The 23,584-nt window shown below is 34.1% G+C and overlaps 1 protein-coding gene across 2 annotated transcripts in view; it reads right to left on the bottom strand.

Moving 5' to 3' along the window:
- The window catches only part of CCSER1 (coiled-coil serine rich protein 1), a gene marked incomplete at its 3' end in the record, with an annotated part of 1,225,861 nt that overhangs the window by 920,087 nt on the left and 282,190 nt on the right, over positions 1 to 23,584 (bottom strand). For both annotated transcript variants that reach the window (XM_080796962.1, XM_080796963.1), the window contains exon 5: positions 2,493 to 2,700. In XM_080796962.1, coding sequence (XP_080653088.1) covers positions 2,493 to 2,700 — 208 coding nt within the window. The remainder of the gene's footprint in view (positions 1 to 2,492; positions 2,701 to 23,584) is intronic.

The following is a 23,584-nucleotide window of genomic DNA, read 5'->3' as shown; positions in this document are numbered from 1 at the left end:
AGCTGATCTCCTGCTACCCAATGTCGTCTCAGCCTGCTACTTCTCCGCCATCTTGACTCCTAAGTAATCTCTACATTTAACACGGAGCTCAAATCCCAACCCTGAGATCAAGAGTTGCATACTCCACTAACTGAGCCAGCCAGGTGCCCCAAGAATATTTAAATAAACAATTTTCTTTAAAGGCATCTGTTATAAAGACTAGAACAGTTGTCTATGCTAATCATATCATAATATTGCTTTTCTTGTTGACAATAAAGAATTAGACCCCCACTCTCTGGATGGGCTTAGCAAACAAGTAATTATTACTCATTATACATCAGCTTTAAAAATCAATTCTCTTCAGTTTCTTCAAATATTCTTTAATGAATAAAAACAGGTAGAAGTATAAAACAATCTCAATATTTCAGGACACTGACTCCATAGTGAATATCACTGAATATTTTTTAAATTATATTTAAATGTTAAGTATTTTTTAAATTAAGTACCCTAAGAAAGCCTTTGACACTTCCTGTCTGTTCTTCCTACTTCCCTTTTACTTGTTGATTTTTTAATTAAAACTCAGACCAAGGGAGCGGCTCTAGCTGAACAGTTGAACACTACGGATTTTGAGATTAGTATCCTTCAATATAACAGTTGTTACTAAGCTTGCTTTGTTCAAAGAGATTTGGGCTGCATGTTAAGCCAAAGGTCAGGGAGATTTGACAAGTGCAGCAAAACACTTACATTTCAGTATAGAAACCACATAGTCATAAATATAGTGTAGTCTTAAATATTTAACAGCTTACCAAAAATTAAAGCTCTAATTTGTAGTTTTTGTCAATTCCTATGGCATAAAATTCCTGTGTGGCTGATTTCAAGCTACCAAAATGACATATATGTATCTAAAATTGGAAAATTTACACAGCAGCCCTTATATAATATTTCCACATACAGATCCAATAGATGTAAATAGTTAATAGTAGAATATAGTAAAATAAATAGGAAACAACGGGTTTTGAGTATTGATTACCCTTCTAAAAATAATATAATGTGTTTCATTATAAGTGTATATAGTTTAGTTTTTATGTCTGACATAAAAACTATGTAAAGTCTATGTTAGTTTTATAACTGACAGTTCATAAAATTCCTGAAATTCTAACAGTGATCAAATATAAAAGCACTACTCCTGCAAACCACTATTTAGATTCTAGACCCAAAACCACCCCAGCAATATAACTGGTATAGAATGCAGATATCTCTTCCAGTTTTTACATTAACAGCTGATAAGAACACATGACTGAATGCTCCCAATAGTCTATGGTATATATTCTCTTAAATTCCCTTCTCTCTTCCTGATTCCATTCTGGCCTCTAGTGGTAGCTGCTAGCATTATTATTATCACTGAAGTGTGAGAAAAGCAAATTATTAGAGATCATCTTTGTAAGGGAACCATAATACTACTCATTCTAAATATTTATATTTTTCTGTTCTCACATTATTTATTATCATCTCCTATCAATTAATATGAATCAATTGAACAATAGTGGGATACAGTAAAAAGTCACTATCTTTGGAGTCAGAAATCTCAGGCTGTTGCCTTGAATTCACACAACTAGTAGAGGAAAGTCATTTAAAATTTCTGACCTCTCACTTTATATGTTTGAAATAACATGAATATGTACACTGCTTATTGAAATCCCCAAAGAAAACAGTTGTAAATATAAAAATAAACCCACAGCATACTTAAATCCTAAAGAATGGCTGATTACTTGGCATAAAGAGGAAATAATCCATTATGTATTCTCCTAACTAACTCATCATCTGAGCACAGACTGTAGGAGGGCAACTGTATTCAGTGGGCAAATCAGTCACTCACTCAGATTAGATCTCACAAACTGACTGTTAACAAAAATGACAACACTACTTTCATGGTATCATATAAATAAAGATCAATATCATTAAAATGAAATCCATTTAGGGCACCTGGGTGGCTCAGTCAGCTGAGAATCGGAATCTTGATTTTTGGTTCAGGTCATAATCTCAGGGTCATGGGACTGGGCCCGGTGCAGGGTGTGTTGACTGCTTAGGATGCTCTCTCTGCCTATTGCTGTGCCCCTCCTCCCTCCTCTCTCTCACTCTCTTTAAAAAAAAAAAAAAAAGAAAAAAATGAAGTCCATTTAATAGGTCTCTCAATAGCTTTGTAACAACATATAAACGAACATAAGTTAAAAGCTGATGCCCATTTCTCTTTAACCAACTTTGCCCAGATTTGGTGTTGATTTATTCTTTTTCAGTTCCTTCACAGAATCTTAGAATTTTAGAGCTGAAGAGTACCTTATAAACTGGAGCTCCACATCCTTCATTTGACAAATGAGAAAATCTAAGCTGCAAGAGGATACTTGACCCCTGCCCAGTGCCATGCAGTTAATTATTAACAGAGGAGGTACTAACCAGTCTGCGGACTCCACTGTCTACCAGCACTGAAAGACATTAATCTTAGAGTAAACCATTACCTCTTGAAGAACTCTCTTCATCTTCAATAATAAGGTCTTGACGGCTGTGCAGTCCTGTAACATCAGTCTGAAGGGCAAAGAATCGAGGCCTCCATTTTCTTCCACACCTTGCAGGGGCCAGTCTGCAGATGGACTGCTGGGCATTCGGCTGATATGGGAGCACCTGACTTCCTGATCAATGTCTTTTGTTAATTTCAGGGAAAGATTCCTAACAAGAAAAAAAAATTACAATGTAGCATATTTGGAGAAGTATTTTCCAAACTGTTGATCAATGCCAGGAGTGAGCTAGAAAAAATTCCTTGTGACTGGCATTTCCTCTTACTAGACTTTGAAAATTCTGAGACCCTTTTGTCAAAATTATGAAATAAGTCAATTGTATTTTTAGTAGTAAGATTCAACGATAATCACTACTTTAGAATGTGATTTTCTTCCCTTTTGGGAATTTCATTTATACATGATAGCAGTATGTTTATACTTTCTTAAATTAATTCTTTTTAAAATGTTGAAAGTCAACAGAAATCACCAAAAGAAAAATTTCATATCTTTTCTAAAGATGTTTAAAAATTAATTGGAAATAAAAGATTAAGGAACCAAAAATTAAGATAAAATAATTTTTTTAATTACGTTAAATTACTAAAGCAATCAATAGCCATTTCTGGAGTTAAGAAAGACTTGTGTGCATAAGATTTTCTGTGAAAATAGTAAAATAAATGGAAGATGCATAACTTTATATGTAATTAGTCTGTTTATCAAACAATCATTAAATTTTTAGCAGAGTAATGTATGGAAAAACATACCCATATATTTACCCTGTTCTAGTTGATAATTAACAATTATTTGAAAATAATTGCATTTTAGAAATCCTCTAACATGGCTTATATTGATAATATATGTAAAAGTAAAGATACTAAGGTTGACAATTTTCCAAATGTGCAGATCAGGAATCTAAAAATAGTGCAAAAGAGGAGCTTATGGAAATAGTCTTTTTCACTGAATTTTTCTGAATTTGTTTCCATTTCTTAAAGCCAAGGGGCCTATACAATGAAGACAATTAACATGATAGCATAGCTCAGGCTATTTATGAAAAAATAGTTTGGGACTTGTGCTCAATTTGAATAGCTTTTATGTATATTATTAACTGAATTATATGACAAGGTCACTTAGCAACCTAAGTTGAAAAAAAAAAAAAAGAGTAGCCTTCTAGTTTGCCACCAAGACTAGGAAAAGATACCAGTAAGAAATATACCCTGTTAGTTTTATTCAATTCTGATTATTCATAATAGTAAATTAACTTTTTAAAGATTTTATTTATTTATTTGAGAGAAAGAGAGAGAGAGAATGTGTGAATGGTGGGGCGTGGGTGGAGGGGCAGAGAACCCCTCGCAGACTCTGTGCAGAGCCTGAGTCTGAGCTAGACATCCGGACCCATGAAATCATGGCATGACCAAAACTGCAAGTCTGATGTTTAACCAACTGAGTCACCCAGGTGCCCCCAACAGTGTAATTAATTTTTAAAATATCAGATAATTAGTAAGTAAAACACACTTCTCGATTACACTAAATTGTTCACTTGATTTTCACAGATACATTCATTGATCACAACTGTTGTTGGAAATGGTAAGACAGTAATTACTGTCTTCATTTTGTATTTATAATAAATTACTAAGTAGTAATAGGGATGCTTGGGTGGCACAGTCGATTAAGCCACCGACTCTTGGTTTTGGCTCAGGTCATGATTTTAGGGCGGGAGACTGAGCCCTGCACTGGGCTCCACGCTCCGCTAGGAGTCTGCTTCTTCTCTTCCTCTCCCTCCACACTCACTCACGCTCGCTCTCTCTCTAAAATGAACGAATCAATCTTTAAAAAAAATAGTAACAGCTAAAAATTTTTGAGGGCTAACTTATAGGCCAAATACTGTGGTAATCATTCCATGCGTGTAATTCATTGAAACTCTGCAAGTCCAAGAGGTAGATGTAATAAATATCTTCATCTTCCATGAGGAAACTGAGGCCCAGATAAGTAACTTATCTCAGAGTTAAAAAGCTAGTAAGAAGTAGACTTGGGATGAATCAATCTAGGCACTCTTGCAAGGCTTTTGTTTTCCTACTAAACACACAATGAGCCTATATATAATAATGCTTAATTCATCTCAGGTGGTCTTATAAGGACTTTTACATGTTAAACCAGTTAATACAACTCTTTTAGGTAGTATTATTATCATCCCCATTTCATAGTTGAGGAAGTTTAACATGGAGAGGTTAAGTAACATGCAGATGGTCATATAGCAAAGAAGGGACAGAGTTGAGATTTGAACACAGACAAGGCAAGCTCAAAGCCACTACATGAGTCTGTATGTCATGTGAAAAAAAAGCAAATAAGCCTGAAACTAAAAACAAAAAGCCAAAAGATAAAAACAAATGAAACACCCTACAATTACACAAAGAATCATTTATATTTTCACTTTTACAGTAATTTTACGTAATATGACATTCATCTTAGTTATGCACAACTTGTGAACTATGCAATCATTCATAAGGGTTTCCATTTTATTTTAGTGTCTTCTGTCCTATTTTCTCCAAGACTGATTAAGAATAAAATGGAATGTAAAAATTAGATTTCACAGTATATGTAATAGTTTATTTAAGATAGAATTTTCAAAGATTTATCAGGTTTTAGTTGTGAACTATCCTGGTGTCTGGCTCATAATAGATTGACTTGGTAAATTATACAACTGAAATTGAAAAAATGAGTATAATAATGAGTGAATGAATAAAACATTTTAATAATCAATGCACTATATCTCTCATTTGTATACATAAATTTTTATGCAAGGTAAATTGCTATGCATTGCAGGTCTGCTACCCACAGTTCAAAATTTCCTAGCACTCTTGCAATAAAGTAATTAAGCTTATGTTTTTATAATTCCTTTTAGTTAGATCGCTACTTCTTTGGACCTGTTTGTCCAATCACAAATCTAAACATTAATGAAGACCAACAAACGTTTCAGAAACCATAAAGGTGTGAAGTTCTATGACTAATTTCAGAAGTTTACTGAGGTTCTGTGGATTATAGCTTAACATTTACAACTCTAAGAAGCCCTGTAATTTTCAGATAGTTAAGAATGGACTATATACAGAAATGCTTGGAAGATAAATTAACCATTTGTTTTATAATTCAAAAAACTGAATGTATTTCTTAATTCCAACAAGGAAGAATGATAGCATGTTTTTCACAATTACAGAAAATATCCATATTGTATCCAGCAGAGGAATGGTGGCTGAAGTTGCCAAGCTTAAGAGGAAACAGTCACTGACCTCAAGAGGCTCACCACAGCTATTAACTTTTAATGAGTGATACCAAAAAATATATTAGTTACAGTTGAACCTTGCACACCATAGATTCGAACTCTGTGGATCCACTTATGTGTAGACTGTTTTCAATAATTACAGTACAATATATATATATGTTTTATCTCCTATGATTTTCTTCATAACATTTTCTTTTCCCCAGCTTACTTTATTTTAAGAATACAGTATATAATATACATAACATAAAAAGTATGTATTAATTGACTGTTACTGGTAATGTTTCCATTCAATCTTAGGCAATTAGTAGTTAATTTTGGGGGGGAATCAAAAGTTATACACAGATTCTTGACTGTGCAGGGTGTCAGTGCCTGCAACTCCTGGGTTGTATAAGGGTCAACTGTAACATTCTTTTGCACATGAAAAACGAATATTTTCACCTCAAAACATTTTATTTGTATGTGAAAAATAGCTACAAGACCACTGTAATCAAAATCATTCTTATTTAGGTTGAGGTACTTAGTGAAGTGGGCCATTAAAAAGGACTACTACTCAGTTGCGTAGGTTAGCACAGCCATCCTACTGTATGTGACCATTATATTTCTGACTGATAAGTCCCTGAGTCTTACAACTTTTAAATATTTTAAATATCAATCTTTTTAACAATAGACTTTCATTGGGCCAAAAATACCCAAGTGTCTCTGGGTAAATTCAACTAAAAACAAAAAACAAAAAACAAAAACAAAAACCCCTGTAGTTGACAAAAAAAAAAAAAAAGAGAGAGAGAGAGAAAAATCTCTACTATGAAGCCACAGTTTCCCCTCTCACAGGCCACTCATAAGCCCATGAGGAGAAAGCTAGGTTCAGGTACTCCCCTGTTCCTGCATTAGTAGGGATCACTAGACAATATAATCTATGCACTTCGGGACATATTCTATGTCTGCCAATGCTCTGAATTATTATAGTTTCAGAAAAGTGAACAAATGGGCATTGTATCAAAAAAGTTAGACAGTCCCTTTATTTGGCCAAAAAAACCCAGCAGAGGTTGGGGATGGATACTGAGGCCTGAGACAGCGGTTCATTAATCACCATAACTAGTATAAACAAACAACAACAACATAGTAATCTCCACCAAACACATTTATTTATAGTTCACCCTCTCTGTGTCAACTTCATGAATCTTCAGTAGAACTCAGTAATTTTTACATATACCTTGTTGCTCATGAATGTTGTTTATCTTTATAAATTAAAATTTAACACTTAGCTTTTCCACAGCAAAGGAAGCCATCAACAAAATGAAAGGCAACCTACTGAACAGGAGACTAGATTGCAAATGATATATCCAGTAAGATATATCCTATCTAATAAGGAATTAATATCCAAAATACATAAAGAACTTATAAAATTCAACCCCCCCAAAAAAAATCTAATTAAAAAACGGGCAAAGGACCTAAATAGACATTTTTCTCAAAAAGACATACAGATGACAGACACATGAAAAAATACCCAATATCACACATCATCAGGGAAATGCAAATCAAAAGATGTCACCTTACACCTATCATAATGGCTAAAAGCAAAAAGACAAAAAATAACAAGTGTTGGCAAGATGTAAAGGAGTGCTTGTATACAGCTGTTAAGAATATAAATTAGTGTAACCACTGTAGATAATAGTATGGTGGTTCCTCAAAATATCAGAAATAGAAATAGCATAGATGCAGTAATTTCACTACTGGGTATTTACCCAAATAAAACAAAAACACTAATTCAAAAAGACATTTGTACTGTTATGTTTATTACAGCATTATCTACAATAGCCAAGACATGGAAGCAACCTAAGTGTCTTATCAATAGATAAATGGATAAAGAAGATGTGGTATTTGTATATAATGGAATATTACCCAGGAATAAAAAAGAATGAAATCTTGTTATTTGTGACAACATGGATGGACCTAGAGGGTATTTATGCTAAGTGAAAGAAGTCAGAAGGAGAAAGATAAATATCATGTGATTTCACTTACATGTGGAATTTAAAAAAAATCAAACAGAAAACAAAAAAACATAAATAGAAATAAATACTTAAATATAGAGAACTGGTGGTTGCCAGAGTAGGGGGATAATGGAGGAATGGGCAAAATGGGTGAAGGGGAATGGAAGATACAGGATCACAGTCATGGAATGAATAATGAGTGATGGGAATGAAATATACTGCATTAGGAATATGCTCAGTGGTACTATGATAGCATTGTAGGGTGACAGAAGGTAGCTATACTTGTGGTGAGCACAGCATAATGCATAGAGTTGTGAAATTACTGTTGTACACCTGAAACTAATGTAATATTGTGTGTCAACTCTACTTCAATAATTAATTAGTGAATTAACCAATTTTTAAAAAATCACCTCAATAAGAAAGCACTAGATTCTGTGTTCCAGACAAAATAAATAAAAAGAGAGAGGAAAACTGAGAGAGAAAGCAAATCATTTTGTCAGCACAGGAATGAAAATTAAGCTATTCAGATAAAGAGAACATGGAATCATTCTGCATTTCTTACAACTGCCCCAAATCTATAATCATCTCAAAATAAAAACTTTGCTTAAAAAATTACCAACATTTAGATAAAGTTGAAACTTATGGGCCTTTCTCAGTCTTGTAAGTACCACAAAAATGAAGGTTTTGAGTAAGATTAACTGCACAGGTCATAAATGTTCTATTAAATGTATTCTTGAAAGTTTCAACTGGAGAAACTTGAGCTTCAACTGGCACTTTAAACATTTAAATAAAACTACTATAGAAATTCATTTTGTACTTTTGTCACTGGAATTCTTTGTGTGAAAGGAATTTTCTATCAAGCTAGTTCAAAAGTTCTGCTGCAATTCTACTTTTACTATGACAGACAAGTTTAATAAGAAAATATATATCTTGACATAAACTTAAGTGTGATTAAAGGAATTTTCCTCACCAGGGAGAGAAAATAAAAGATTATTTTCATGATTTTTTTTCTCATTTAGTTATAAGGAGCACTATCAGTTTGGTAGTGAGAAATTTTACTTCCACCCGTATCATTTGAAAACTTCCCAATATGATGTCCAAATGACTAACAAAATACAAGATCATGTCATTTGCAAAGAATTGATGCTCTTAGCTGTCATAGGAGCTATTCCTTATTTAGTGCACTGACACCCTTCATTATAGCAAATGTCTATAGCCATAAGGGATCTCAATGATTTACACTTTATAATGTGGCTGTGATTTCCATAGCCGATTTCCAAGGAATGGAAAATAAAAGTGATCTCTATTTGCCCACCATAATAAATAAGCATATGTATACATCTGCCTTCCAAATCTTCATTAAATAGATCTGCAGAAAATAATACTTTCTAAAAACTTAACTTCTGGAAACTGATTTTTATTTAATTTGCATTTAAAAACTGGCTGGGTTATTTATGGTGAAATAAATTTCAGCTTGAATAATTCTAAGACAGGCACAAAGATACAAATCTACATTAACAGATTGGCATTCCAGAACTAAAAACTGTTTGAGAAACTAACTACAAAAAGGCTATTGCTGATAAATAAGCTATTCTTCTCAAATTTCCTTTCAAAATATATTGTTGATCTGAAAGTGTCATTTTAGGGGGAAAAAACCCTTGTATGTCAAGTTGTCTTATGGTTGGATATTTAGCTGTATTACTGGAAGAGATAGAACCAGCATCCATTCCTCCACAGTAGTAATAGTAGAGTGGTTATAATAACTTTTTAACACTTAACATTCAGATGTAAATTTACATTTGAGAAGGAGTTCACTACTACCTGAAGTATTGGGTAGAAAAAAAGCAAGATATAGAGAAAGGCAAGCTAAAATACACATACCTTAACATAACCAGCAAGGTCCTCCATAATGTAGCAACTGTCTGCCTCACCATACCTTATTTTATAACAACTTGTCTCCTTGTTTTTCAAGCTTCAATTACACTGGCCTTCATTTGGGCTCTGAAATGTGCCAGACTTCATCCTGCCTCAGAAACTTTGTATATGTTTTTCCATCTGCATGAAAAAGTGTTGCTTATCCTTGTACCTTGAGAACTCCCTTTAACATATAACAGTTCTTAAGGAAACCACCTTTGCATCTCTCCAAACATACACAGGTTCCTCATCTCTATGCTAAGCCTTCTTTTGTAGCACTTAACACAATGCAGTTAAAACATTAACTTGAAGAGACCTCGGAGAACACAGTGGATTGAGTTCAACTACACTCCACCTCTGTGTCAAATACGAAGAGATACTGGATCAATTATGAGCACATTTATTTTTAAACATATTACAGTGCAGGAGGGAAAGACAGAAAAATTTCCAGATGCCAAAAGGGCAAAATTAAAACAGCAATAATTATATGAGTTACCACTGTAGTGGTTTCAGAAGGTTGAACTTGGATGCAGTCTACAAAAACAGAAGCTGCAGTTTTGATGCTGGTGCAGATTTAGGGGAGTATCTGCCAGTAACAAAGAAGTCTTACAAGTACTGGGAGACAAGAGAGTTCCAAACACACAAAAAAAGAAGCGCAAATATCAATCTGATCTACTTTAAAAATAACTCCCAGCTAGAACACTCTTCTTTCTTAAAAGGAAGATCATAAAATACAGATTCTCAGAAATAAGTAATCCATGATGTCTGGCAAATATTCAAATGAATAGACATGCAATGAAGAAAAATGGGAGACAAAAACAATTCACAGGGTGGTGGGGATATGGACATTGGGGAGGGTATGTGTTATGATGAGTGCTGTGAAATGTGTAAACCTGGCGATTCACAGACCTGTACCCCTGGGGATAAAAATACATTATATGTTTATTAAAATAAATTTTAAAAAATTCACAGACATTATGAGATGACCCTTGTGTTACAATTATCAGACATGGATTTTAAGCAGCTAAGATCATACCTATGTTCAAAGCCTTTAAAGAAAAAGTTGACATAACGAATAAATACATGGTTGATCTCATCAGGGAAATGAAAACTATAAAAAAAAGAACGAAAATGGAAATTCTAGAATCAACTGATGCAGTTTCTAAAAGGAAAAAAAATATTTTATGTATTTTATATATATACTCTAAATATTCATATATACATATGGCAGACATTGTAGGTTGTCTGCCCACTATTCATTCACACCTCCTTCCTTCTTTAAATTAGAAACAAGAAAAAAAAATAAACCTCCCCAACTTATTTAAATGCTGGCTCTATTATGGCTTCAGGAAATGACAGAAAGACTGGTGGGGTGCTTCCTCTCTAGCAAAAAGAGATACAGGAAAATACAGCCATCCTTCCTTTGGATATTATTTTGACTTGATGTACTTTTTAAAACTATTGGTGGATTCTGCATGGGAAGAGACTCAACTGAAAAAACTGAAGAGAAAAAATTGGGGGTAGACCTGGCTTCCTGATAATGTCATTGTTTCTTCAAATCAACCAACACTGAAGACTTGCTACCTGTAGATTTCTTGTTGGACAGGGTAACATATTTTTTGACTGTGTAATGAAACTGGAGTTAGGTTTTTCTTTTACTTGAAGCTGAAATCATTCTAACTAGTATAACTATTAAAGAATAGATCCCTAAGAACATTAAACCTAGAAATAACAGTGAGATTACATAATCACTTGTGTAAGTTTCTGTTTAATAACTATAATTGTGGCTCACATGTTCCAAGGAAGTAGGAACAATACTTACCTTTCTCATTCATTAATGTATCCACCAACCTTTATTGTACAATTATATGTAATATTCATACCAAATAAATAATTACATCAATACTAGAAAAAGCATTATAGGACATCCAGTTTAACATTCACATTTAAAAAAGAAGTTCAAGCCTGAAGTAATTTTCTAAGTGCCACACACTGGAAGGTGGAGAACTCAGGTCTCCTGATTTCTAGTCCAGTGCTCTTTTCTTCATACTGCATCATCTTTTTTTTTTAAATTTTTTTAAGATTTTATTTATTTATTTGATAGACAGAGATTACAAGTAGAGAGGCAGGCAGAGAGAGAGGAGGAAGCAGGTTCCCCGCTGAGCAGAGAGCCCAATGTGGGGCTTGATCCCAGGACCCTGAGACCATGACCTGAGCCGAAGGCAGAGGCTTTAATCCACTGAGCCACCCAGGTGCCCCTGCATCATCTTTTAATAGTATTAAAATTTCAGATATGCCTACATTTATCTCTTCTAAGCTGTATGCTGGAATAGCGAAATATTAAGTTACAGTCTTAGGGAATGATATTAAATAGTAAAAACTCTACTTCCATAGAAAGGTTTTCATTTCCTTCTCCAAAATTTTAGAAAAAGTAAATGTTTCATGAGTGCAAACCTGCTCATACAAAGTGTGAAAGTACATGTTTACAAAAAAAAGTCTGACTTGATCGTCTATGTTTAGTACCTTTCCCTCATGCTATTAATGTCATTCACATTTCTCCATTTCATTCTCTACTTCTGTTTTTACTTGTGATTTAAGATCCACCTTAAAAAGCATTTCACACTATTGAAAAAAAATCTGAATTAATGCATGTAGAGTTAAGTAGAGACTTGCCTATTGTGAACTTCTTCCTTTTTAAAATAAACTTCTTTTCAACAATAAGAGTCATATTTTTAGTGTGGTAGTATCAATAAGATGAGTATCATTTTTAGACATTGAAATCACATTATTGACAATAATTTAATTTCCAATGCTATTTGTTGCCTGCCCTATTTCCTTCAATATCAGGATAATAAGCCACAAAAATACAATGTCTTGCTTCAGATCCATTATCATGAAGGGGTCTGATTAATCTTTTGGAACCAAACCAGCACCATAAAATGCATCCTATTTCATTATCACAGAAAATAGTTAGAACCTACTGTTATTGTTTTAAGAGCTTGTATTTTAAAATTCTCCATTTTGACTATTTTAGGAATGCATGTAATTCCTTTTTAAATATAGTTTAAAAGGAAATTTTAAAAATATGTTACGATATATTCACTTTTGAAAACTTACATTATATAAGAACTTCTTAAAAACAAAATTATAGAATACCTCTAATTTATCTCTAGATACCTAAGCAACCTTTATAAAATGCAGTATTTTATAAATACAAGCAGCTGGGGTTGATTACAATGTATTAACATAGGCTATAAAGTTGTCTCTAAGTAAATTTTTATTGAATATCTAACATTAATGATATGTTAAAAGTTATACAACCTACAGGCAACTATCTAGTTTTCAAAGATTGTTCTATGCCCTTCACCTTTCAAAAATATTAGAGATCTGGCAATCTCAGTGTGGTAAGTGACAGTCGTGAAAATATAATCTAGGAAGTCACGTTCTCTAACAGAAAATCAATTCTTGCTCTGTAGCTTGGCATAAAGGCAATACCTAAAATTATTGACATAATAATACTGGTTAGGAAACTATAAAACTTTCAATACTTTCAAAGCTAAAAGAGTCAGAGATAATGACTTTGAGTAAATTTTAGAGCCATAGAATGTTATCAATTTGAGAAAGATTAATAAAAACCTACATTAATCTTATCAGCTAAATTCTTCATATTCCATTCTTGAGGTAACAAAAGGCATTGTGATGATCTATACCCAATTTCAACTAGAAAAATAAGATTTCCTATATGATACAAAATCAAGTATTCTCAAATATCTTGACAGACCCACTCACACAAACCCAGAAATGATGTGGGTTACTTTTAAATACATTAATTCCAGGGCTAAATCTCTAGCCCCCCTGTTTCATAATCTCATTTTGCTGTGTCACCCATTTAGACTTTGCAAGACAAAACATGAAGCACAATAGCAGAATAGATTAAACATATCTTCCTATGTTCACTGTCCATAATTTTTCCCAGTATATATGTGACATTTGATATAGCAAGGCTAATTTATATCTCTCTTTTAAAACTGGATTACACCCTCCCCTCTCCTAGAATGCCATCTTCAACCCTTCCTCCCACTTCAGGCTCTAGGATTGCCTCTTTGCTAGTAACAGTAAAGAAGGTGGAGACCCTCTTTTAGTGATCACTGTATTTCCAAATGCCTTGCATCAAGCAGTCTCTCAATAGACATTTGTTAAATTAACCAGTATTTGTTGAATGAATGAATTAGTACATGGTCATCTTACATAAACTAAACACATGTACTAAGAATTCTACATTATTAACCCTAAGCAATAGGTTTACACATCACAATTTCCCATGAAGTACTTTTCAGATTTATCTTTGGAAACTTCCCAAGGCAAAACTGTTCAAGGTTGTAAAAATATTCTGGGCCAGTGGATTAGGGGTTAGACAGAGACAGGAGAGATTAACATCAAGTAGAATAAAAACAGTAACAGTGAAGGAAGTACCACTACTAATAAAGAAAACTAGGATGTAATATGAGTATAGACCTCAAGTGGATGCACAAAGAGAAGTGTAGGTGGGAACTGTCATGGCTTCTGGGTTTAAATCTAGTTCCTTCTGAGTTCTCAGTGTGAACTTTTTCATGTTAAATAAAGTGGTAGTGGGGGCACAGTTGTGGGAGTGAGGATAACCTCATTTTTAATAATATAGAAAACAATGTAGCTTCCCACTTATCTTGAAAATCTTTCCTACCAAACGAGAAGGGTATAATTTCACTCCAGCCAATAAGCTGTCCCCAAACTGTAATTCTAGATATTAAGTGGCTTTTGGAATCATGAGTATACTGGAATGAGTAATGACTTTCTGCCTGAAGTAAGATTCAGATAAATTAGAAGGCACCTGAAAAATCAAGAATAGGTTTATTTTCTTAAAATATCAGTCCTAGTTGAATCTTAAATTATATTGATGTTTAAGATATTTTATTAGTTGGCTATGATATCAGTAACACGCTGTGAGCCATAATTCAGTTAACCAAACCTACAGAAATCTTTCAATTTGGATTACGAGTCTACAGTTCAACTTGTTGATGGCTGGCACAAAGAGCAGTTGTATTGTGTGAGAAATCTACACGACTGGGCCATCTGAAAACAGAGCTGGAGCAGTCACTGTAGTGAAATTGCCTTGCCCATCTTTCTTTGAAGTGGTCCAAAACCTTTGGGCTGGGTAAAATGGCAATTGTTTTAAGCAACTGCTTGAGAAGTCAGTAGGAGAATGAATATCCTGGTCATTATAATTAGTAGTCAATCGATGCATAACCCAGAGTGGCTTAGTTTGTAATGCCCACAGAAAACTTAGTTTCTTTTCTTCAAATCATGTAATTGTCCCCTTTCCTTTTTCCTCATGAAAGCCCTTGATTTCACCCTACAAGCAGGACATTATGAGTTTCAGCGTGAATCTCTGTTCCCCAAATCACAATTCTTTGATCCCAAATAAATGCAGATCCTAAATAAACACTGGCTTGTGTCTTTTATTTTCAGGTTAACACGTGGATAGTTTTTAGAATATAACTTGCCCTGCAAACCCAACACTGTAATAGACTGCTCCTAACAGAACACTCAGGTGTGGACTTGGAGAATAAAAATTCACAATTCTTTTATTTTTTAAAAAAATTAATGATTCAATATGTTTAAATCTTTAGGAATTCCTGGTGTAGCATTAACATGATAATAACTGAAAAATCCTGGCAAATAATCCTCTAACTTTGCTTAAACCTGTATTTTCTAAGCTCAGTTGAACATTCATTCATTCATTCGTTCAATACATACTTATTAATTACTCATAATAGTTGTTAATGTCCTAAGAAAGTAGGTATATAAAATATCATAATAAATAATTTCCTAGGAAGATGTCTGGATGGCTTCTTATAAAATTGCCACCAAAAAAGTGCTGAATTAATTTCAAATCTCAATGTTAGATGTATAACAATAAACAGTATGATTAGCAAAAAGACACTGGGAACACGAAGCATCACCAAATGGTGCTGACTCTAAAAATGTAGTTTTTGGTAAGGAGTAATAAATTTAACCATGGATGGGCAAAAAAGATAAAGAATGTCTTTATCTTTATTTTTTCCCTCTGAAATAGAGAAACCATTGGGCTTCATATCAATAACAGGCCAGATTATTGGTGTAAATGAAAAGCATATAACATGGTTCATACATTATTATACATCACAGAACTGTCAAAGTGTAAATATCTGTTGCAAGGAACAAACAAAAAATCCTTGAGGCTAGTAAAAGAGTATGAGCCCAGACCTTGAAAGGAATGACATGAAGTGAGAATGCCATTGCCGAAGTGATTTAAATGATTCAGTTTAAAGTAGCTGAATTACCTTTCCATTATTCATAGGAACAGCATCAGCACAGACAAATACTACAATCATACATATAAACATGATATGTGGCTATAAATCACAAGGTTAGATAAGTTAGAAGCTGCAAAATGTTTTAGGTTTCTGTTGATGAATCTTTTCCTAACCCCTGTCTTGAAGACACAGACACTTAGATTGTCGGACTCTATCTTTGGCTCCAATATATTCCCCTTTGAATGTTATCTCAGATTCTTTCTCTCTATGCTGAAGTGTACTTGACATTTAAAACCAGATAACAGTGGTTGCTGGTGGCAGAGGATGGTTTCTCTTTTACACAAGCAGCAGAAACACAGATTGGTATCAATGTCCAATTGCTTTTGAAACAGAGATGATGATGAAAAAGAAAATACACAGCCCTTTTCTTTATGCAACTGAAGAACCACTGATAAAAGAACACCTCCATTTTACTCTTTCCTCTCCAGAGAAAACTATCCACTTAGAAAGGGTAACAGGAAAACAAATTCCTCAGAAAGAAATGAAGTTCTATTCTAAAACACATCTTCCCAAAATGACAAGCTTAGGTTGTTTTAATTACTTTTTGGTGTCTAAAAAGAATAAAATTTGTTTTTTTAATCATTGGCCCAAATTATACCTTAAATCATGTCACCTTTTAAGATATTTTAATAGTCTGGGTGCCTGGGTGGCTCAGCTGGTTGAGCAACTGCCTTCAGCTCAGGTCACAATCCCAGAGTCCCAGGACCAGTCCCACATCAGCTCCCTGCTCAGTGGGGAGTCGGGCATCTTCCTCTGACCCTTCAGCCTCTCATGCTGACCCTTCAGCCTCTCTCACTCACTTTCTCTCTCTCAAATAAATAAAATCTTTTAAAAATATATTTTAATAGTCAATTATTGTATTAATAATTTACAGAGGAGGAATCTCAGGCACAGAGACTGGACAGAATGCAAATAGCAAGACTGGTCTTTAAATCCAAAGATTCTGATTCCACAGTCCATATCCTAACCCTCTGTTCCTTCTAGAGACAGCTTCTTGGAAAAAAATTCAAGGAACTCACTAAGCCAGATTCTCAAAGTCATATATACATACTGATTGGAAAAATATAAGCTAATCTCACCTCAGAGTGATTTTTATGATTTTTTAAAATTTATTTTTTCATCTAAAATATTTTCTCAACCCTATTCTTCAATAGTTTTATGAAAGAGTAGGAGATTATAGTAATTGGTATTGGGAAAATTAACTAAAATAATTTTGTGAAAAGAAAGACTCTTAGAATCATTGAAGTTAACAATTTTGGGATACTTAAAGCAGACTGTGTACGACCCATGGGACGTGCTACTAGAGAAGTGTTATAAATAAACTGTTCATGTTCTCAGAGACAACCTCTTAGAAGCTGATCATAATAGTCTCAGAATTTTGATTCCCTTTTTCCACTTTCTTCTTATGTGAACATCTGTTTGTGGTTTTTTTTTTTTTTCCTGAACAGAAAGAAATTCTTCCCCTTTCTTTGATAATAATGTCTTGTCTTTCCTTTACAAAAGTCCCTCCTCTCCTCACTGATTGCATGCTGTTTTGATGGGACTGCTTTGCAAGGTACCCCCCCCCCCAACCTTGTTCCATGTCGTAATGTGACTCAGACTTTGGCCTACAAACTCTAGTTCCTAGAAATATGAATTTTGAGCAACACAGCACAGGGACAGAAAACCATTTTAACTGACTTACTCTAACAGTAGAGTCTTGAAGAGCTAATCTATTCATTCCCATAACCTCGGGCCAGATGCATGGCCTTACATCCTGTCCAGTCACAGCATCTGGCTCTTAGAAGGGTCCTACCCTTGGTTTGATGGTCTGCTGTACCACCTTGAAATTCTCCACAATTTTTGAACAAGGAAACTTGCGTTTTCATTTTTCACTGGCCCCTGCAAATTATATAGCTGCCGTGCTATATGACTTCCCTGAGATTACCATGTTTCTATTCTTCTTGAGGACTGTTTGGCTTTTCCTTAATTCTTCGAGGTACTGTATATCATATGTGTGTGTGTGTGTGTGTGTGTGTGTGTGTGTGTGTGTGTATGATATGATACATATATAATTATGCATATATAATTATATCATATTACATAAATATACTTTTTTTTCCTTAAAAGAAAGTGAAAGAAGGTTTCTGGGGCTTGTATCGAAGACCCCTGTGTTTTACATTTGTCAGGACCAAGACTAAACTGTAAAATGTAATATAGTTTCTCCAATGCCCTCACACCCTTCGGTGCATTCCTGTCATGTCCCTTCTCGTGATCTTGAGGTTTGGTTTAGAGGATTACTGCTCCCTGGATATTTAGAATTCATTACTGGGATGCTGTAAGTCAGAGGTCATTTACTTTTTGTAACTCTTCTGTCAAACACACTGATGCTGCGTCCTGGCCCTCACCACCCTGACCCTTCTTAGGTAATTAATCCAGCATATGTGCTGGTAGCTGATAAAGGACTGGTACAACATTTTTAACAGATCACTTCTTGTTCAGAAGGAATAACTCCACACACAAAAGTTTAAGGCATACTGTCTGCTTAATACAGATATTTTGTGGCTTTAGTTTTCTCAAATCTCACTAAATAAGGAGCCATGTATTCTTCCAATTTCTCCTGCATTTAGAAGGAAAAATATGTAACTGGTTCTAAGACTAGTGTTTCCTGACCTTTCTCACCAAGGAAAATAAAGTGGCTAGAGGTTAGCGCTAGAAATTATACAAGTTTTGTTTTAATGTGGAATTTTCCAAAAATGAAGTTGCATGTATTATAAATCTTTTAAGTTTTGTTACATGGCCTAAGTTTCTTTGCACTGTTAACTTCAATAAATTGACCTTAACTCATCTTCCCTTTTTATTCATTAGAAAGGTAAAAATTGATGGTTGCTTTCTGTGATTACTTTGTCTTTCAAATGACAGATTATCTCCTATTCTCCAAGTATATTGCCCAATTTAATTATCGACAGGAACTTTAGGATATGTTTCCAACCATTTTTTTTACATGATCTATTTGGTATGCCCCTCCCCCTTTTTTTCTATATTCCTTCTAAAAACTTTCCCATAAACTAAAATCTTATCTGGAGATAAACAAAAAAAAATTATCAAATGCAATTAATTTAAATTGCATTTTTATTGAGCTAGCAATAGAAGTATCAGCCATTGGCCTATATGTAACTATAATTGTTATCTAAAAGAAAATAAAAGAAAAATTGACAAAGTGAAAGTAAAGAAGGAATATATCTAATCTAATACATATCTAATATATACACATTATGTATTTATATATAAAAGTGGGATTTTATAAATATCCCTATCCCTATGCACATACACATAAGTGAAATATGCAAATGATATAAGAACTGAACTTATATTTTGGAAAATGTCTGTCTTTGGTTTTAAAACACCAGACAGACTAAGCGTCGGTAAATGAGTATCTTCCACTCCCAGGATCATTTTGTTCTTTCTCTGCAACTGACTGAGATCTGAATAAATCCCACTGATCTTACAGGGATGTTAAAGCATCAAAGGGATAAAGCACTCTGCCTTCAACCTCTGGCTCATGTACTAAAAAAAATCTCCTGATTTACATCTCAGCTCCTTTGGGTCACAAGAAAGAAACTAGAAAACATTAGTCACCAAAATAGGGCAATCATTAAAGAAAGATGACATATATTCATTTTTTAAAAATAATTTTATCATTATTGACTGTTTTTGTTTGTTAAGAATATTAATGGATGACATTGCTTTGAGATAAAATTTTTCAGCTGCACAGAAATACAATTCAATCTATCATCTCTACTATACATGCTACTTTTATCCAGTTCATATTAATCAATATGGTATTTGCCTGCATAAGGGGCAACCTCTTTTTTTAATCAACAACTAAAATGTTTAAAATAATTTATTTAGGGGCGCCTGGGTGGCTCAGTGGGTTAAAGCCTCTGCCTTTCGCTCGGGTCATGATCCCAGGATCCTGGGATCGAGCCCCGGATCGGGCTCTCTGCTCGGCAGGGAGCCTGCCTCCCCTTCTCTCTCTGCCTGCCTCTCTGCCTACTTGTGATCTCTGTCTGTCAAATGAATAAATAAAATCTTTAAAAAAATAATTTATTTAAAGATTTATTTATTTGAAAGAGACAGAGAACGGGGGGAGGGTCCGAGGGAGAGAGAGAAATCCTCAAGCAAACTTCCCGCTGAGTGTGGAGAGACTAAGGGCTGGATCCCAGGACCCTGAGATCATGACCTAAGCCAAAATCAGGAGTTGGACACTTAAATGACTGAGCTACCCAGGGGCTCCCACAATAATTTTGACAGACAAAGCTTACTGTTGTATTGTTTAGAGTAATTACTGGTTTGACATCTAGGTATTCTTACATTTTTAGAAGCAAATTATTCAAGTGATACAATAAATAGGATAAAACTTATCTGTTTTAGCAACTGAAGTAGATCAATAGCCTCACTATCAACTTGCTAGTCCTAAAGAACAAAAACACTTAAATTGTTTGTATCATACTGCATTTATTAATTTATCTATATATATACGATATGTATAAGCACAGGCTATAAAGTAGCTCTTTATAGTTGTTTGGAAATATTCTTCCCAAATGTTTAAGATCCAATCATTAGACATGACATCAGAAGAAGAGCAGAATTTTTGACTCTGACAGAACGGCAGTTTCCTTGTAATCTTTTGTGATTAGTGTTTCTTGAAATCATATATTTAAGTTGATATTCTATATGTGTAAATAAGACTTTTTCTTCTGTAAATAATACTTTTTCCAACCAAAATCACACGAGTCAATATGAATCATATATGATTCAAATGAGGAATAAAATAATTTGAAGCATAAATTGAATATTTTAAAACCAATGACTCACTCTGTGCCAGTGGTTACTAAAGCACAAGTCCTACTGGACTGCATTTACCTAGGTTCAGTAGTCTCACCTACTTTTATTTGTAAATATTTTGAGTGTTCACCTATACAAAGTATTTCTGAGATAGCTACATAACTGGCTACCTAGGTATATATCTGTGTGTGTGTGTGTGTGTGTGTGTGTGTGTACAGATAGACCTATCTGATCTCTAATAGCTATCCTAGTTGCACAATACATGAATGTTGTAAGGCATCAGATACCATATACTGATATAATGTGCAAAAGTTATAAAATAGTTGTGCCAAGTGTTCCCATTGCAATTTGAGGTTTGTTTTTAAATAGATTATTTTATTTCTTTTCCCAGGACGTGTTCTCCTTTCTCCGTCGGGAGGGAAAGTATACAGAACTGCTCTTTTTTGGTTTGTCCCCTCCCTTTTTTTTCTGACAAAGGAGCACTGGTATAGTCATCATATGACAGACTGGAAAATTTCACATTAGTATTTAAATATAACTAGCATATAATTCTTTTTAACAGCATGTCAAAATCTTCTTAATTCCTTTATAGAGGAAATATATAAACCAATCAGTATCCGTTACAGTGAAGAGAAAAATGAAACAATTTAACCTTTATTAATGCCTAGAGAAAGATTCATGGTCCCAATGCAGCCTGATTTCTATCCTCAATATTCTCATTAAACTAGCAAGGGAGGTGTTCAGAACACATATCTATGTATAAATATATGGCAGAATAAGAAAAACTGATCACACCTCTACTATGACCAAGTACAGTACACATCCAAGATCCAGTTATTATAGGTAACTCCAGGAACCAGGATTCTATCTTGGAAGCAGCAGCATTTGAGGCAGGTATAGGATGTTAGTGTTATCAAAACAAATGGGGCAAAGTGGGGCAAGAATCCCATATAAGAGAGCAAAAATGAACAAAATCATGAGGTGAGGGCATGTGTATAAAGAGATAAGTTTAGAAAATTAAGATTGGAATGAAATCATGGCAGGCCATATATGCCCAGACAAAATTTGTTTGGTTTTAGAGCTAATGAAGCACTTTTTTAGTTTCAGAAAAGAGGAGTTAGGGGTTTCATCTTTCTTTTAGGAAGATAAGTCTGGAGGTAATAAGAAGAAAGGCTTAGAGTGATGATGGTTATTTGTGAAAGATAATTTTTCAAATGTAACTGATGCAAAAACACTTTGAGATATATGAAGCACTTTCTAAATGTAAGGTAGTAAAAGTCAATAGAGAAATACATAACCCAATTTATCTCAAGGTTAACACCATTTCAAATATTAAGGACACCCGTATTATTGCATCTAACTGATAGACCTACAGATCAGTGTTTTCCAAACTTACTTTCCAGCAAGAATCACCTGAGGTGTTAGTTAAAAACATGAATATCAAAACCTACTGAAGCAGAGTCTTCTGGGTAGGCACCTGGTAAGCTGAATTTTTAACAAGTATTTCAAATGATTATTAACTAAGGAGAATAAGAGAAATACTGCCATCTAGGCTAGTGCTTCTCAACCTTGTCAAATGGAGATTCTGATGCAAAAGAATGTGTCATGGACCTTCTGGGTTTCTAATAAACTTAGGTGGTATAAATGCTGCTGATCACACAGCCCACACTTTGGGTAGCTAGGGACTAAATTGTTATTTCTCTCTAAACGAGGAGCTTAAATGAGTTACTATCACTCACAGATAGTCTAGCTCTGTCCAATAAGAATGCCTGGAAGTAATGATAAACAAAAAACAACAAACACATCTAGCACCAAGATCTAGGTTTCCAAAACCATTTTCATACTCTTCGGAAAGTATTTCAAGGCTCTATGGAAAAGTGGTTGATTCTAGAACAGGACAGGGGAAGTACAGGATGAAGAATTCTGTGGTGCCAGAAAGTAAAGGAATGCTCAAAAATGGGTGGTGATATGTCAAAAGGTAACAGAAGCTAACCTAAAAAAGCTCCCAATGACCAAAGCTGAAATAATTTGAGCAACAAAAGAAACATCAAAATATTGGATTGTATCTACAAAATACAATAAATATCATGAACCCACACTAATGGAAATAATTGAGTAAATATATAAACAGGGGAAAGGGACAGTCTCCCTTAAATTCCAATTTCCCCCATTTCCAATGAGGAAAATAGAAAATCACCAACAAAACACAATAAAACTATTGTGGGAGGCAAGATCCACCCATGGATGCTAAAACAGTGGAGGGAAATTTGAAGAGAAATGGATATGTACATAGCTTAAAATATCTCCCCCAGGATATATAATATTTAAAAAGAACACAACAGTGACTTTATAATGGAGAAATCTGATAGGTAACATCTTCACCAAATGATCAAGATTAAGATCACCATTTACAGATGTATCAATATCATCGTTTATATTAGACTATATTAATTCTTTTTTCCAAAAATTCAATATAATGAGAAAAAAATATAAGGCAATTTCAAATTAAGGGATGATTTAAAAAATACCTGGCCAGTCCTTCTTAAGAGTATGAAGGGAAGGAAAGACTGAGAAATTGGCACAGAATGGAGAAGACTAAGAAGAATAGCAAAACTAAATGTGATGTGTGATCCTGGCTTGGATCATATAACAGAAAAAGGAAAA

This window comes from Martes martes (genome assembly GCF_963455335.1).
Source record: "Martes martes genome assembly, chromosome: 2".
Taxonomy (NCBI): domain Eukaryota; kingdom Metazoa; phylum Chordata; class Mammalia; order Carnivora; family Mustelidae; genus Martes; species Martes martes.
The sequence above is the reverse complement of the archived record's forward strand: the minus strand, read 5'-3'. Positions and strand labels throughout refer to the sequence as shown.